This window comes from Ctenopharyngodon idella, chromosome 19 (genome assembly GCF_019924925.1).
Source record: "Ctenopharyngodon idella isolate HZGC_01 chromosome 19, HZGC01, whole genome shotgun sequence".
Lineage (NCBI taxonomy): Eukaryota > Metazoa > Chordata > Actinopteri > Cypriniformes > Xenocyprididae > Ctenopharyngodon > Ctenopharyngodon idella.
Genome location: NC_067238.1, coordinates 32,351,760 through 32,371,267, shown reverse-complemented (window position 1 = coordinate 32,371,267; position 19,508 = coordinate 32,351,760). Strand labels below are relative to the sequence as shown.

Below are 19,508 nucleotides of genomic sequence, written 5' to 3'. Positions count from 1 at the left end.
ACTGTAAAATAAAAATAAAAAAAAACATAAGAAAGGGTAATTTTCTGGCAGCATGGGCATCAGAAAATGTTTAAAACCAGAAAAATTCTGTCAGAAAAACATGTAAAAAAAAAAAGAAAAGAAAAAAACAGTATTTTCTTATCCTATAATTACTGTTTATTACTGTAATTCTACACAAAATCTCCTTATAATCCCATTAAAATCTTTTCTTTTATAATACATTAATTGTTACACTCTAAAAAATATTGGGTTGAAAATCAACAAACCCAGTGATTGGGTTGTTTTAACCCAGTGGTTTGGTTAAATGTTTGCCCAACCTGCTGGGTAGTTTTACGTAACTGTTTAAAAATGACTGTATTGCTTGATTAACCCTCTGGTGCTCTTCAGTCATTTTTGGAATTGGAATGGTACGAAACTTGATAAGGTTTTGGCACTTGCTATGTGAACAAAAAAAAAAAAAAAAAAAAAAAAATCATGAGCATGATTTGAAAAGTTTAAATGGTCCTGAAAAAATAGTCACACTTGTGCTCATCAATGTCATTGGAAATGAATGGGAGACAAATTTCATCTAGTGAAAACTTTTGGTACTGCGGCCAAACTAAATCTTACTGAAAGCTCATTTTTTGAGATATCAAGCTCAAATTTGGAACACAACTTGTTTAGATTTATGGCTTTGATATCCTCACAGTTTTAGTTTAAAACGTGTTCCTGAAAATATATATTTAATATAAAAATTAAAAATAGTGTTTTTGTGCATTTTTCATAACAATAAACGTCAAATTCTGTAACTTTTTAAGTTAACTTAAAGCCCAAACTTTAAGTTAACTTTTTTCACTTCAGCAATAATTTGCCAAAAGTTGTCTTTGAAAAGAGATCAAAATTAAGGCTTAAAGCATTCAAGATTTATGACAAATGGATTATAACTACAGTGTATATATAATTTAGCACCACAAAGTCCCCTAAAAATACAAAATATTAAATAAAAAACCTTATCGAATTAAAATATAGTACATTCATTTCTTTGAAATACATTTTTTTTTCAGTAACCAGAGGGTTAAAATGAACCCAAAGTATGTTGGAAATTAACATTTATTAAATATGTTTAATAACTGAACATTTATTAATAAGTTTAATTAATAATAATTAAACAATAAACATTTATTAAATTGCTTATTAATAAATGTTCACCTTTTGATTATTATTGTGGCCTCTAGTAATTATGTGTCTGATTCTTAATTTCCAACCTATTTTGGGTTCATTTTAAGCCAGACATAGTCATTTTTAAACAATAGTTGAGTTAAATAAAAAATACATTTGGCAAACATTTAACCCAACCACTGGGTTAAAAAAACTCAGTCGCTGGGTTTGTCCATTTTCAACCCAACTTGGGTTGTTTTTAATCCAGCATTTTTTAGAGTGTAGAATACAGTCATACACCTCTAAAACACACACTGTAAAAAAAACAAAAAAAACAAACAAACTGTGCTTTGCCAGAAATTTACTGTAAAAAATATTGTAGCAACAGTTTAGGTTTTACAGATTTTACTTAAATTTACAGTAAAAAAAAAAAACAAAAAACGTATTTCATTAACTGATATAATGTTAATTTACCAACCTAGTGAAGTACTAACATCTGTTTTGTACCTTTGTAATACACTAACAACAACCAATACAAATGGTGATGAGAGTCACATGACGAATCAGAGTGTCACAGTGTCATTTACACAAACACTAAACACCATCATTGCAACACACATGACATTAAAAAATGCAATAAACAATTTAACAACATTAGACGTAACATTAAACCCTAATGTACATAACTGATTAGAAAAAACTAAGAAGAAACGGTTATTTCAACGAAAATACATCAAATGTGAAGTATCACGCAGGGAATTCTGGGAATGTTAATTTACGGTTTTTCACAGTTAAAATTATGATCTTTTTTTTTACAGTGTGTGTACAAATACTATTATTTAACCTCAAAAAAAAAAAAAAAAAAAAAAATCTGAACTTTAAGATTTTTACTGCATCTGTCCGCTGGGTAGGATCAGAAAGTATAACAACTTTAGAGACACTTTAAATAGCGCTTTATATTCCATATGGAGGTGTTTAAATAACCTGCACATGTGGTTATACGCCAACATTACGTTGTGTCTTTATTAGTGCTGTTGGTGAATGAATTCAGCAGCGGGTCAGCAGTAATCGGACATGCAGCACTGCAGTTATCGCTTCAAGTAGAAACAGATGGCTTTGAATGGGAGCGTTGTACACTTGTCTCTGTGTTTTGTGTCCAGCGCTGGCGGGCGTCTCTCGTCTCAGCACCAGGGACATCACCGAGTCCTCCGTCACGCTGTCCTGGACTCCAGCGGCTGTGCAGTACGACACCTACCACATCACCTTCACCAGCACGGCACGTAAACACGCCTGCATGTCACGTGACACAAGAACTGCTGATGTGATTTCAGTATCGATTCAGACTACTGTTGCAGATCCTTCCTCAACAATAATAGCAAATATCAATAGATTTAAAGATGAAGGGTGAACTTGACCGGTCTTTCCAGTCAATATAAAATCAATCTTTTATTAGTCATTTTAAGGATGAGATCAGATAAAAAAACTGCTTTTTCAGCTAAATATATGGCAAAAAAATGTCTTCCTCAGTATTTTTGTCTTGTTTTCCAGCACAAATATATAAGCATTCTTAGCCCGTGTGTCAATCAAAAAAAAAGTTACACACAGGTCCATAGAGGACAAAAATGTCTTTTTCCAAAAACTGTCATATAAAGCTTGGGAGCACAGACTTAAGTTTGGTCTCATTTTAAAGATGACCCTTGGCAGATTATTGTTGAAGTAAAAAAAAAAAAGTTTAAAAAGTGAAATAAGAAAAAAGTTATAGAGGTTTAAGTTTATGAAAATGATTTATGAACATTATTTTATATAAAATATATATTTTATGAAACATATTGAACTCTAAAACTGCTAGAAATTCAAAGCCATAAATCTAAATAAGTTGTTACAAATTTGAGGTTGATAACTCAAAAAATGAGCTTTCAGTAAGAGTTTGTTTGGGCGCAGTACCAAATTTGGATTTGTGATTTGCAGTAGAGTTTTTCTCTCTCAAATATTACAAGCACACACACAATTTATTTCGATACACACATATAAACCACTCTCTGACATCCATACCAATACACCCAATTATAGCTGCATAATTTATCCAACTGGCTCTGTAAGAAAACAGGAATAAAGCGAGTGTTTGCTTCATAGGCCAAACCTGAGAAAATGGCACCATCTGGTAAAAAAAAAATAATTTTGAAGCCTTACCAACAGAATGAAAGCCTATTAACAAAGATTGCATCATTTTAAATGACCCTGGATTAAAAATTGCAGTTTTAATAGGTTTCAATGGGGATATTTTTGAACTTAAGGTCCTGAGAGCAACTATTTTGTGTTTCTAGTGCAAAATAGATTTTTTTTTTTTTTTTAAGTAAAATGGGGGTAAAATAGTAAAATTTCAATAAAAATACACACCTGTGCCTGAATTTATGCAGTTGGTATTAACACAGGTAAAATGATAAAACAAACAAACAAAAAAAACCCCAAACAAAACTAAAAAACACAAAAATGTCCATAAGGACGTACAAGGGTTAAATCAAGATACATTTACTGGAGAAGCAAAATTCTGTAAAATATTAAGTCTTGTTTTCTAAAAAAAAAAACAAAAAAAAAAAAAACGTGACTTTATTTTTCTGACTCCACTGACAGATATTTGTTCTGATTTTAAGCACAAACTCGCTTCATTTTGATGAATTTTTCTGAAAACAAGACTTAATGGTTGAAGTCATTCTGCTTCTGCAGTAAATGTATCTTGATTTAGGAATGCTTAGATATTTGTACTGAAAAACAAGACAAAAATATTGAGGAGTAATCTTTTAAAGGATTTAATATTTGCTGGACAGACTGTTTTCTATGTTGATTTAAAGCAGCAGTCTGTAAGTTTTGCCTCTTTGTCGCCATCTCTGTTTGAAACCTGCAATTGCAGTTATTTGTGGAATTATCATTTTTACGTGGGTTGTGCATCGGCACGGCTCCTCAGCGCGGATGAATCTAATGTTTGCTGTCAATCACCACACGGTGTGGATACTGTACTTCAGAATCACAGATTGTAGTCTTGGAAGTATGACCAAAATAAGAATTTTCACCAGGGAATGTCATCTGAACAAGCAAGTAACAAATCTGCCACTTTTTTTCTGACCAACTGAGGAAAAAAAAGCATTACAATAAATCGCATTACCAATGGTGATTAAATCTAATGATCACTTAGCTCGGATCACGTCAAACCATGCAAATTTTTATTGTTATACTTTGTTCTCAAATTGTTAATGTTAACATCAGCATTGCGTGACTGTATTTAGTGTGTATTAGCGTTACCTGTAGATTTCAGTTTCTGTACAGTCTAATCTCTAATGTTCATTTCTCATACCATACAATCCGCCATCAAAGTGGATGTTTAATTATTCCAGCTGCTGTGAGAAAAAGCTATACATGATCCTCACATGATATAGCCTACTAGCTGGGACTCGTTCTTTATGTAAACAGCCATGACATAATGACGCAAAGACGAACGGCTGCATGCTCGAATTTCCTGTGGAAACCCACCAGTACCGATTTTATTATAAAACATTATTACAAGCTTGCCATTGTGAATCGGGCTAAGGTAAGGAGATTGAGCACTGGCTGGTTATGTACTTGCTCAGAAATTTATTTTGGATCATTTTTAACCAAAAAGTTACGACTGCAGCTTTAAATAAAATTTCAATATTTTTTTTTAATTTTATTTTTTTATTGCTAAACTGTAAATGAGAATCACCCACTTTATTTTTCTTTTTTTTTTCCCTCCTCATCTGATAATATCAGGTACAGAAAGTATTTTACAGCTCCCACAGCAGCCCAAACTTAAATCTGGCCGAGTGTCTTTTCCAAAGGAAAAACAAATTAATTTTTACACAGACATAAAATGAGCTCAATCTGGCAATGGAAAAACAAGCTATGTGTTTTGGACAGAAGCTCTGCTTGATTTACAGCCGTATGAATGTTTAGTGCCCATCTCTGCCTCAGCAGCCACGCATGTAACATCTCAACATACTGCAACCCGACACACACCACTGTAACCCAACACACATCACTGTAACCCAACACACATCACTGTAACCCAACACACACCACTGTAACCCAACACACATCACTGTAACCCGTAACCCAACACAAATCACTGTAACCCAACACACATCACTGTAACCCGTAACCCAACACAAACCACTGTAACCCAACACAAACCACTGTAACCCAACACAAACCACTGTAACCCAACACACACCACTGTAACCCAACACACACCATTGTAACCCAACACACACCACTGTAACCCAACACACATCACTGTAACCCAACACACACCACTGTAACCCGTAACCCAACACAAATCACTGTAACCCGTAACCCAACACAAATCACTGTAACCCAACACACACCACTGTAACCCACCACTGTAACCCAACACACGCCACTGTAACCCAACACACATCACTGTAACCCAACACACGCCACTGTAACCCAACACACACCATTTTAACCCAACACACACCATTGTAACCCAACACACATCACTGTAACCCAACACACACCATTGTAACCCAACACACACCATTGTAACCCAACACACATCACTGTAACCCAACACACACCACTGTAACCCGTAACCCAACACAAATCACTGTAACCCAACACACATCACTGTAACCCGTAACCCAACACAAACCACTGTAACCCAACACACACCACTGTAACCCAACACAAACCACTGTAACCCAACACACACCACTGTAACCCAACACACACCACTGTAACCCAACACACATCACTGTAACCCAACACACATCACTGTAACCCAACACACACCACTGTAACCCAACCCAACACACACCACTGTAACCCAACACACACCACTGTAACCTGTAACCCAACACAAATCACTGTAACCCAACACACATCACTGTAACCCGTAACCCAACACAAATCACTGTAACCCAACACAAATCACTGTAACCCAACACAAATCACTGTAACCCAACACACACCACTGTAACCCAACACACACCATTGTAACCCAACACACACCACTGTAACCCAACACACACCACTGTAACTCGCAACCCAACACAAATCACTGTAACCCAACACACACCACTGTAACCCAACACACACCACTGTAACCCAACACACAACACACACCACTGTAACCCAACACACAACACACACCACTGTAACCCAACACACATCACTGTAACCCATAACCCAACACAAATCACTGTAACCCAACACACATCACTGTAACCTGTAACCCAACACACACCACTGTAACCCAACACACACCACTGTAACCCAACACACATCACTGTAACCCAACACAACACACATCACTGTAACCCAACCCAACACACATCACTGTAACCCAACACACATCACTGTAACCCAACACACATCACTGTAACCCATCACTGTAACCCAACACACACCACTGTAACCCAACACACATCACTGTAACCCAACACACATCACTGTAACCCACCACTGTAACCCAACACACACCACTGTAACCCAACACACATCACTGTAACCCAGCCCAACACACATCACTGTAACCCACCACTGTAACCCAACACACATCACTGTAACCCAACCCAACACACATCACTGTAACCCAACACACACCACTGTAACCCACCACTGTAACCCAACACACATCACTGTAACCCAACACACGCCACTGTATCCCAACACACGCCACTGTAACCCAACCCACACCACTGTAACCCAACACACATCACTGTAACCCGACATAGAAGACATACAGCACATGTCAGCATCAGTGCTGACCGTTATTGGACCTTCACTTCAGTGTTTTGTGAATCTAGTCAATGCACTGCAAATGTGATGCTATGCAAATTATGTTGATTTGTGATTTATTACGGGCAAACTTTTCTGTTCGAGATTCGTTTGTTGTGGCTGCATGTAAGCCTGACCGTGTCTTTACGGGTGTGGTGGAAACACGCACAGACGAATGATGGTAAAAAGTTACATAGCGTAGCTTTAAGCACTAGTTATAATTGTAATGGAATTACCACTCAAGCTTTCCTTAACTGCTGGACTACGACTGCAGTCTTGATGCTTCAGCTGAGTTTGATGGCCTGTTTCTGTCAGTAATTGTCCATTAGAAACATGTGCGGTGATGTAAGCGCTAGCAGTGAGAGGCTCATCAGACTCTTCAGGAGCGAACTATGATGTTGCTGTAATCTCTGAAATATCCCAACATGCTGGAACTCTTATTTTTGCATGCATCAGTATTTGAAGCGCTTCAGTTTAATCCGCAGATCTAAAGATTCAAGCCTCAATCATACAGACTCACTGCTGACGAGTTTGTGATGAATGTTTTGATATATTGACATCACTCGATGTTGGATATACACCGTTCATGCATAACATTATGACCACCTTCCTAATGTTGTGTTGGTCCCCCTTTTGCCACCAAAACAGCCCTGACCCGTCAAGGCATGGACTGTGGTATCTGGACCAAGATGTTAGCAGCAGATCCTTTTAAGTCCTGTAAGTTGCGAGGTGGAGACTCCATGGATCGGACTTGTTTGTTCAGCACATCCCACAGATGCTCGATTGGATTGAGATCTGGGGAATTTGGAGGCCAAGTCAACACCTCCATCTCTACTAATGACGAACGTAATAAATCAGTTGCAAGCTTGGTCAGAATGGAAACCATCTTGAGGGCTGGTGTAAGACAAATATTTGTGTACTAGAGTTAAATGAGGTATTATGGGAGGAATGTAGAGTGAGCTGTGTTTCAATTAGCATTTTCAATTCAAAAGAAGTCGTGTGCACAATCAAAACTGTATAAGTGCTCTTGACCATCAGCGTTCTTTTTACAGACCTTTTGAGAACGTGTGTAGTGAGATGAGGTCATTTAAGTGGCCTCAGTTCGTAACACAAAGGGAATTTGGGGCTTTCACATTTGGCCTGCGTTGCAGATGAACCCCATATATCATTCTGGATGATCTGCCTTTATCTCCACATCTGCAGATGATTGTGCATTATATGCTCCAGTGAAAGTCTGTATTTTTGTTTTTTAAATATTCACAGACCAATTTATCACAAGTTACTAATTAGATTTATGGATCTGGCTGAAGCTTTTATCTAAAATCTTTTATCAGTTCTGATTCGTTGAGTGGCGGCATGCACTACAAGAGCTTAATGTTTTATATACACCGATCAGGCATAACATTATGGCCACCTTCCTAATATTGTGTTGGTCACCCTTTTGCCACCAAAACAGCCCTGACCCGTCGAGGCATGGACTCCACTAGACCTCTGAAGGTGTGCTGTGGTATCTGCACCAAGATGTTAGCAGCAGATCCTTTAAGTCCTGTAAGTTGCGAGGTGGAGCCTCCATGGATCGGACTTGTTTGTTCAGCACATCCCACAGATGCTCGATTGGATTGAGATCTGGGGAATTTGGAGGCCAAGTCAACACCTCAAACTCGTTGTTGTGCTCCTCAAACCATTCCTGAACCATTTTTGCTTTGTGGCAGGAGCATTATCCTGCTGAAAGAGGCCACAGACTCCAGGGAATACCGTTTCCATGAAAGAGTGTACATGGTCTGCAACAATGCTTAGGTAGGTGGTACGTGTCAAAGTAACATCCACATGGATGGCAGGACCCAAGGTTTCCCAACAGAACATTGCCCAAAGCATCACACTGGCTTGCCTTCTTCCCATAGTGCATCCTGGTGCCATGTGTTCCCCAGGTAAGTGACGCACACGCACCCGGCCATCCACGTGATGCAAAAAAAAAAATGTGATTCTTCAGACCAGGCCACCTTCTTCCATTGCTCCGTGGTCCAGTTCTGATGCTCACGTGTCCACTGTTGGCTCTTTCGGTGGTGGACAGGGGTCAGCATGGGCACCCTGACTGGTCTGCGGCTATGCAAACTGTGATGCACTGTGTATTCTGACACCTTTCTATCAGAACCAGCATTAACTTCTTGAGCAATTTGAGCTACAGTAGCTCGTCTGTTGAATCGGGCCACACGGGCCAGCCTTCGTTCCCCACGTGCATCAATAAGCCTTGGCCGCCCATGACCCTGTCGCCGGTTCACCACTGTTCCTTCCTTGGAGCACTTTTGACAGATACTGACCACTGCAGACCGGGAACACCCCACAAGAGCTGCAGTTTTGGAGATGCTCTGACCCAGTCGTCTAGCCATCACAATTTGGCCCTTGTCAAACTCGCTCAAATCCTTACACTTGCCCATTTTTCCTGCTTCTAACACATCAACTTTGAGGACAAAATGTTCACTTGCTGCCTAATATATCCACCCACTAACAGGTGCCATGATGAAGAGATGATCAGTGTTATTCACTTCACCTGTCAGTGCTCATAATGTTATGCCTGATCGGTGTATATCAGCCGGTTGGTCGGTCAGTTGGTTGATTGGATGGTTAGTCGGTTAGTTGGTCCAGAACTATGTGTATTATAATTATCAAATGTGAATCCATCATCATCAGTTCTTTCTGATACTCAGACCTGCAGTCTCTGAGCTTTTCTCTACCTCTCCAATGAACTGCTCATTGACTGGTTTAGACATGGAATGATTTCATTTAAACTGAGCAAATATAGAATGTTTTTAAGTTTAGAGATCCTGCGCTATTTCAGGGTCACTAATCAAATAGTTAAATTAGCGACACTGATGATGTAAAAGTGTCATTAAAGCAAAAGTGTGACAGTATACTGAGGCAATTATTATCAGATTCATGTAAATTTTTCATTTCAAATTTTCACTCCGATCACATACAGTATAATGTAGTTTGTATTAAATATGTTCATTAATGCTCTCAGACTTTTGGGCGCCACTTTACATTTATCTGTCCGTATATGAAGCTCTCGATGTGACTTTTCAGAAAGTGCAGTTCACATCCACATGCTTGACCAAACACAGATCAGCGACCACACCTACAACAATAAAACTGATGTTTATTGGCCTTTGCTCACTGGTCGTCATAACATACTAGACACAGAGCAAAGGGAAACGCTGCAAGAACAGATGTTTGAAAATGCTATCGGCAACAGTTACACTGACTGAAGAGACACTGAGACAATGAAAAGTGCAGAAAAGGCACATTTCTTCCACACAAAACATGAATGGGAGGGTGTAAGAACAATTGAGAGAACAAGAATGAAAGTAGGCAGAGAATGACACAAATGCATCAGAGGAATTGAGCAGAGAGAAAGAGTTCAGGCTGAGGAAATGCAGTGAAAGAAAAAAAAGCCATTAGCAGCTACAGAGAAAGAGAGGCAGATGTGGGATGCTTGTTGCTAGGAAAGCGTAAACACGGTCAAAAACAGAGATGACATCACAGAACAGCTGCCGGACATAGCAGGAGCACAACAACAACAACAGTCAGAGCTCTTCACTGATCAATGACCGATACAGGCAGAACGACACCCTCAATAACCTGCTCTGTTTCTGCAGACAGACACACTCTCAGCTGGACACAATTACGATATTATAAGAAAGAAGACCGGAGAACACCGGCAAACTGGCAACGAGGCCTGAAACTGAACTCAGGGCTAATAAAGAGCTGGAGAACGGATTTGCCAATATATGAGCTAAATATTACTATAGTATTAGTTCTGTAATGTGTAAAATATTGGCTGCCTTTAGCTAATGAATGTTTTACTGAACTGGAACTCAGGAACTCCCTCATCAAGCAAGAATTACCAGAGGAAAACCCTTTACTTTCTGTAAGCCATGACTGGGATTGTGTCAATCACAGACGGATTCATAGAAACTGTCATTGTTCATTCACTGCAAAAAAAATTATGTCTAACAAATATCTAAACATTCTTAAATCAAGATACATTTACTGGAGAAGCAAAATTAACTCTTGTTTACTGAAAAAATATCAAAATGAAGTGAGTTTGTGCTTAAAACAAGAACAAATATGTCAGTTGAGTCAGAAAAATAATCATGTTTTTTTTCCCTTTGAATGACGTTTATTTTCTCGACTCCACTGACAGATATTTGTTCTTGTTTTAAGCACAAACTCACTTCATTTTGATGATTTTTCAGTAAAATCTTCAGTCATTTTGCTTCTCCAGTAACTGTATCTTGATTTAAGAAAGTTTAGATATTTGTACTGGAAAACAAGACAGAAATACTGAGGAAGAACATCATTTTCTTGTAGTATAAGTAGTTGTAATTGTTGTGAATGTTGACTGTGCAGTTTAGTTTGGACACATTTTCTATAGTGTTGATAAAGAACATCAATAAAGCCATTCATTAAGCTGATTTTTGAGACTGGAACCAAAATATCTTTCCCATTATTCTCTGTGGAAGCTTGAGAATACATTGGCATATTCTGCTCTTTATTATATTTCATTAGTACTAAAAAACCTTCTTTGTGAAAGAGAGAGAGATATTTAAAATTGTCCAGCAACCACCTAGCGATTCCCTAGCAACCATCCACAACACCATAACAACTGTAAAGCAATGGCCTGGCAAACACTTATAACGGCAAACCAGTTCTGAATTGGAAAATATATCCACATTTCATTCCGATAATGAACCTGCAGTACAGTTTACGCCCATGTTTGTAGATTTAGATGAAGATAATATTTGGAAGCGAGTGAATTAAATCAGCATTAAACAGAAATAAGTATACAAAGCATTTACTACAGTCTTTCTGAAAACAGGTGATATTGATCTTCTGTTCATGTTAATAGTGGAAGGTTACTGAAATATCTATTAGTGAGGTCAGAAAAAGTTATTTTGCAAATTGATTTAAGAATATGTGGATATTTGTACTGGAAAACAAGACAAAAAATACTGAGGAAGAACAATTTTTGCAGTGAACTCAAAAATTCTCATGTTTGGGTTGAAACAGAATATAAATTAAGTCACTCTATAACTTCTTTGTATCACAGCAGTAAATAAACAGCAGGCTGAATATGTTGTAGATATCCACTTTAAACAAGAAACACAACATACTGCAAATGTCAGTATTCATGCAGTTTGTAGTTTGTTTCGGTATGTTCATGTGGGCGCACTGATTTTCACATTGCTCTCTCTCTACAGAAAGAAACTGAGCAGAAAATAAGCTCCATAATCAGCGGCACACTGAACACGTACACTCAGGTCGGACTGGCCGCTGGACAGCAGTACATGGTCAGCATCACTGGAGAGAAAGATGGCGTGATGGGAACGGAGAGCACAACGCAATTCACCACACGTGAGTCTATGCAAACTGGACCGTATGGAGCAGCAGCCGCCTTATGATGTTTTTAACCAGTGATTCATTTCTGGACAGTGATCTCTGGGCCAAAAGACTTGCACGTTGTGAAGACAAGCACTACATCAGTCATTGTCCAATGGGAGAAGGCGCAGGGGGAGATTGACAGGTACGTCCTCTCCGTTGCACCCAATCAGACAGATGGATCCGGCAGACTTCCAGAGTTAAACCTGCCCCCGGAGAGAGATTCGGCCCAGATCGATGGCTTGCAGCCGGGCCGCTTGTATGACATCTCGTTAGTGGCGGAGAAAGGCGGCGACCGGAGCCGGCCCGCATCCGTACAGGCCACTCCCGGTGAGTCTCAGGATGATGAATTACAGCATGAAACTGAACTTAAACTCTTATTAACAGCTCACAGAATGATGTGGAACATGGCGGCGTGACTTCAAACTTGTTACGACAAGCAAATTAAGCAGGTATAAAGAGTAGTGGACAGTCAAATCCTCTGCTGTCATGTTCTTGTTTTAAGCACTAACTCTTCATTTTGATGATTTTTGCAGAAAACAAGACTTAACGACTGAAATAATTTTGCTTTTCCAGTAAATGTATCTTGATTTTTGATATATTACCATTTCTCAGCCTTGATATTTCAAAGAAAAGTGACACTGAAGTCCCTTTAAGAAGGTTGTTTTGTAGAAATGGGATGGAAGATAATTTGTACTCTAAGCACGCAATACATCTCGGGCACTTATGAACATACTTTGTCTAATGTATGTCTGCTGCTGATATTTTTTTACCAGACGTTGTATCTGACAGTTCAGACATTGGGAATTTTTAATGATCAATTGCTGGTATTTACTGACCAATGAAACCCCTGATATGAATCCAGGCCCCTTTGCATGTCAAGCGTAAATGGTACAGCAAGACTTAACAGGTTATGAGAGTACAAGGAAAAGTCATCATAGTATGAAACGTATTTATAGCCACCAGATGAATTTATACAAGACCCGCTCTGATTGTGTATAGACCAGTCAGTCTGTCATATTTACAAACCAGTGACCTCACTGTGGAAATGTCTGGGCTATTGGAATTGAGTTTTATGTGTGGCGAGGCAAAGAGAAGAACCTGGTGAAAATGTGCATGACTGGATCGTTGTTTTATTTTAAGAATGTTATTCCCCTCCACACAATATCTTCACTCTAACCAGCAATGCCAGATTTTCTATTTCTTCAGGAAGCTTTTACCTTTCTTCTTTCTTGCAGAAAATGAAAACCTCCAGATGCTGCATTAACTTTAGAAATGACGGTCAAACGGATAGTGGCCACCCCACCCTTAACCTGTTGCATTAACACCATATTTTTATTAACAGGATTTCCTTTTGCAGCTGAGCCGTTTAGAGTTCATTTTGCAAATTTTACACCTCATTCGTGCCTTTAGGGAATGTCCCAGTGCCTGAAACCAGGATGGCCATGGGGATGGAGAACGTGCAGGTTGACGTGGAGCCTGGAAACAACAAACAAAAGACACCGAGGTTCACAAACACAACACTCTTCCTGCGAAAGCAGGTGATTAAAGGAAAGGTTGAAAATTCAGAAAGAACAGGAAATACCAGCAGACTCAGACCAGGCTCACTTATTAGACCTGGGCAAAAAAGACCACATGGGATTCTTCCCAAACCCGGTACACTACCAGATATCACAAGAAGACCAGGATTAAAACATTTAAATTCTTCCCAGAGAGGATTGAAAGGGAGAATTCTAGTTCCTTCTTCAAATAGGTCAATAACACGGTATCCACTGAGACCGAATGTAGACTCACCTTATCCCGTTTCCAGTGGTAAACCATTGGCGCTGACAATGAAAGAGACAAGATCTCAGAAGGGAAACATTGAAACCATTTCTAGAGTGGAATCTGTCGAGACCCCCAGAAATGACACCGTTCGGAAACACATACCGACCCCATCTACCACCCCACCACCTTTCACAAACATCTCTGAATCGACTGAAGAGCCTACAATTACAACAGAAAAAAACATAACAGCCTATATAAATGGGACAAAATGTGTTCGGAAGGTTTTGGTTGGGTACAGGAAGATACACGGAAACATGTCCGATGGCAATGTGCTGTCTAAAAACCTCACAGTTGTAGTTGGCCATGTAAATGGAAATGAGCTCTTGCACAAACTTCTGACAGGCAGGTCTACAGTCAATGAAAGGGGGGTTATAGGGCTGGACGAGGCTCAACCTAAAGAGCAAGAGACTTCTGAGGCCAGAAGGAGTGTGAAAGAGCAAGAAGGAGAGGTTGATGAAGAGGTGGATGAAAACAATGCAAACACCACTCCCTATTCAATGAGACAGCCTGAGACAACACTGTACCTGTCCCTCACCACCACATCTCCTCACATCACATCTCCACATCAGCTCAACCTGAGAAAGCGAATCAACAGCCGACAGCAGAAAGAGCCCCAAGAAAAAACACTATCCAGGCATCTTCATTATCAATTCCCAGACAGCCAACAAGACCAAAACACCCACCAATAGTAGGTAGACCACTTTTTAGGTCGACATACTCTTCATCATCTTTAGAGACGCAAAAAGGTAAGCGTCCATCTTTGCCTAGTCCCGTTGCCTCTGGTCTTGCAAAAGAACCCCTTGGAGAGATGAAAGTGCCGAATTCAAGACTTCCAGCCACAAGAGAAATCCAAGATTCAACTCCCGAACTTGCTCACAAGACAAGCACTGAGATTCCTCCATTACCAGTCAAAATCCCTTGAAACCAGACACTGCAATAAAAAACAGAGGCATTGACGCATCCGATCTGATGCCATTTCGTCGGACTCCTTTTAGGGGTTCCCTTCCTCGTCGTCCCAACGTCAGTCCTTTTCAAAACCGTACAAGGCCAGTTCTAGAGCCGCCTCAACAACCTTCCCGAGGACCCATAAGACGAGTTTTTCCTTCAAAACCGATTATGAGAAACAACAGGACTATCAGCCAAGTCAATCCTATCCAACCTGTAAAACCTGCCGTAACCCCCGCTAAAGAAAATGGCACTAGTATTAGGATTAGACCGAATGCAGTAATCAACAGGACCAATGGGGCCGCCAGTAGACATCCAGCCAACAGACGTTCCCAAATACAACACAGTGGTACCACTCAAGTGGGCCCAAACTTCAGTCAGCATGGAAAAGGAAACTCTGATAGCTCTTTTTCCACAGACCATCTAACGGAAAACGATAATAAGACTCAAGAATATGTGTTGAGCGAAACAGATGGCTCCATTGAGCATGTGGGGGTCAACAATGCCACGTCAACAGGGTTTGTACTAACATGGGCTGCACCGAAAAAAAAGTTTAAACACTTCGTAATCACTCAAACTGAGCTTGGACCAGAAAACAAAGAAAAGGATGAGATGGAAAAAGATGAAGAGACGAACGGCGAGGAAGAGGTTGATGATGGGACGGGACTTAAGACAACAGCAGCAAAGAAAAATAGTTTGAGGAAAGGAAAAGCTGAACTTGTACCCAATGTACAGAGAACAAAGATGAACAAGAGTGGAGGAAACTTGACTACAGTTCTCCCTGGATCGGCCCGTTCATACCAAATGACGAATCTCAGCCCACAGACCAGGTACTCTGTGTCCATCTTTGGGAAGGGACCTGCGTTTCGCTCCAAAACTCACAACCTCGTCATTCATACAGGTACCCAAAACCAGAAGTCAGTACTGCTAAACCTTAATCTGTAAATGGTCCAAGTATAGTTACCTTCAGTCTTACTGCTTAGCACTTTCCATGCCTTTAAGTGTTCAGTATACTCTTGACTATCAAGGGCTTTTAATCAAAGCAAAGATTTGATTAAAATTTGTGCAGTGTGTAAATATTAATAAATGTTTGAGTATAACAGCTTTTGTTCTCAATTCTAACCCTGTGCATTTGGTCTTTTGTGGACAATGTGTGGGCTACATACTGAGCATTAACTCTTTCCCTGCCATCGACTGAATTTTTTGGCATTTATGACATAACGCTTCCCAGCTACTGACGGAATTCTCCTGCAATCCATGTTTTCCCTGTTATACGGTAGGGGGCGCTATTACGCATCATCTGAAAGAGTACAGAATCTCCAGATCAAAACACAGGCGAAGAAGAAGCAGAAACAAGTGATAGAAGCATGTAAAATAATGCGATCATCAAAGATTAAACAGCAAATCAAAAAGGCTCTGTTCTTTCCTTTGATATTGATAGTTCAGATAGTTCAGATATTCATAATATTCTAGGGGCCATGAAAGTTTTGTGAAAATTATCAAAAATGCTGGTGTTGAATAGCAACTTAAAAAAAAAAAAAAAAAAAAAAAAAAAGGCGGGGAAAGAGTTAAGAAACAAGCATACTAAATAATGAAGTCTAGTATGTAATTTTGTCCACACACAGTCTCATCAGGCAAATGTGTGTCTTGAATATCAACAGAAAAAAAGAGTTGATTAATAGTTTCACCTTAACATTGTCTCCATTCATTTGGTAATAACTAACTCTTCATGACTAATATTAACATTGGATTATACAAATACAACTATTTCAGGCCATTACTCAATACATGCGTAGTGTATTAGTGTTAAGTTGAATTAATTTAACAACATTTTTTATTTCGGATTTGAGAGCTATTAATGCAACAATTTACTTTGTTCATAAATCCTGGGTTAAAAACGGCACCATTACTACAGAAAATAATTTTAGCTTGTCCTTCTGTTTGTAAAAATGAAGACAAATCAAACTGAATTAACCACATTTTATGTGAGAAATAATAGTTGTGTAAAATCAATATAAACAGCCTGCATGGCAATTTTATCTGATTTGAACTAAGTCCACATGTAAGGATGGTATTTTTGTTCTAAATGTAGTTTAATTTTGAATCATTTTGTTCGGTTCATCTACTGGAATTGCCAGTTCTCTCAAAACTAACTCTTTATTTGGTGGTGTAAGAAAACTACAAGCTTTACATTTCTGCTTTTAAACCTTGGGAAATGCTTTCTAGGCTTCTTTACTGTAAATATGTTTTTGTTCATCTTTACAAACTGAGGGATCAGTCAAAATGTTTTTCTGCGGACGGTAATCTCCTGACTATCCAGGAGATGCTGATACAGTTAAGACATATTCCTTCTCATCACCATTCTTCTCTCATCCAGGGTAAGATTACAGTCAGCTGCTTCATGTGTCCTTCATCACTCACCCTCCGTCCAGGGTAAGACCGCGGTCGACCCCTCCATCTCAAACAAACGACAGCGGTTCAGTCTCATGTCAAATAACCTGTTCCATGTTGGCCAACAAAACACAAACTGTGCTTTTTTTTTTAATGAAATGACTTGACGGCTGTTCACCATGTTTCCTTCACTTCCTCACTCATTTCGTCTTTGCATTTTTCTTCTCCTCTCCAGGTTCAAAAGAGCAGCATCATAATATCATGCTTGTGTTTTCTGTGCAGGATTTCATGTCAGTCATTAACAGTGAAGTTTCTGTGGGGCTCTGTATAGGCCGTGGCCTATATACTGTATATATGTTTCGACTGCACATATATACACTCATGTTTTCACTGAAATAACCCATAGCCAGCCTTATGTAAGGGTTTTCACAGAGAACAGAGAAATGTGAATGCAAGTAAAGTACTGCTTAACAATGTTTTATTCTGGTTTTGTATTCATCCTTACGTCTTTTATCCTTAAATTTCTTCTCTTTAAATTTCTCTGCTCTTTCTTATCCTTTTTTTTTTTTGTGAGAACTCTGTTTTGGGAACTTCTTGTCTTTTCTCTTTCTTTCCATCTCTTTCTCTTGCTCATTCTGACCGGTTTTTAATGTTCTGTACCTGCTTGTTCAGGCCCGGAGCCTCCGTCTGATCTTGTCTTCAGCGATGTGACCGACGGTTCTTTCACCGTGTCCTGGACCAAACCCAAGAGCAAGGTGTCTGGATTCAAGATCACACACACTCAAGTACAAGAAGGTAACGTAAACCTCAGTTTCAAAAGACTGGCACTTTCCTTGAAGAGGGTTTAAAATGATTAGAGGCTCGAATCCCATTAAAAACACACGTCACATTCATTCACGGAGCTGCCAGCATGTTGTGTCCCACAGTCCTTTTATTGTATGATTATGGGTTGAACAAATTGTAAACCTCATAAAACCTATATAATATTTATTTTGATTTCCTGAGTTTGGCAGTTAACATTTTATGCAGGTTAAGGTGAGCATGAAACAGAAGTTGTGCTCTTTTCTTCCCTATTGTGTCGTATATCTGAGTGAAATTGCTTCTCAAACAAGAACAAATGTAGGGCGGGGCTTGATTTTGTCCATGGGGAATTGATTGGATGGTTGTGGTTTGCTATTGGTGGATCTCATGTGAGTGACAGGTTGCCCCGCCCTCGTCATCAGAGAAGAGATGTCACTGAAGAGGGAGGGGAAGTTATTCTAATTTAAGATTACGAGGAACATGAATTTAAAAACAATGATGTGCACCGATAAATATTTTCCATAAAAAATAAAAAATGACTTTAAGCACCACATTTAACTGTCTTGGCTGAAAAGAATGGGAACTTTCAAGAATTTGTACTCTGCTCATGGAAAGTGTGAAATATGCATATGTATTCTTTGTTGTTGTGATGGCAGGTGAGCCGATCTCTGTTAGCGTGAACTCAGAAACGCTCCGTCTGGATCTCTCATCGATGTCGCCCGGCTCCACCTATGAAGTCAGCGTGATGTCTGTGCTCGGACAAGACGAAAGCGACTCCATCAAAGGCACTGTAACCACCTGTGAGTTTCACGTCATTCTAAATAGAGTATTATAGGCAAGCTGTAAGGCTGATAAATGAAAGTCTGTACCGGGTTGACTGATGAACCGTGACAGTCTCATTAGAGTATTAGAAGACTGTGAGGTTAGGGTTCGGTTTAGTAGACTAACTTGACATGCAGTTACTTGTAGTCAGTAGAATGTCTGTTGGGGAGCATCAAAATAAAGTGTTACCTTGATTTTATTTTAATTTTAAAGCTGCAGATTGTATAATTTTCAAATAGTAGCAGCAAACAGAATTGCAATTAGTTTCTTTGAATGGTGTGACATGACAATACTGGAAACATGTCAGAAAAGGTGTTTAAAAATCATTTTTGCAAATC

General features: G+C 39.2%; 1 protein-coding gene across 17 annotated transcripts in view; it reads left to right on the top strand.

Annotated features, from left to right (window-relative positions):
• Positions 1-19,508, top strand: part of LOC127500865 (tenascin-X) — a 50,474-nt gene that overhangs the window by 23,214 nt on the left and 7,752 nt on the right. For all 17 annotated transcript variants that reach the window (XM_051872435.1, XM_051872425.1, XM_051872431.1 and 14 more), the window contains 5 exons: positions 2,298-2,413; positions 12,207-12,360; positions 12,439-12,714; positions 18,220-18,342; positions 19,005-19,148. In XM_051872435.1, the coding sequence (XP_051728395.1) occupies positions 2,298-2,413; positions 12,207-12,360; positions 12,439-12,714; positions 18,220-18,342; positions 19,005-19,148 (813 nt within the window). The remainder of the gene's footprint in view (positions 1-2,297; positions 2,414-12,206; positions 12,361-12,438; positions 12,715-18,219; positions 18,343-19,004; positions 19,149-19,508) is intronic.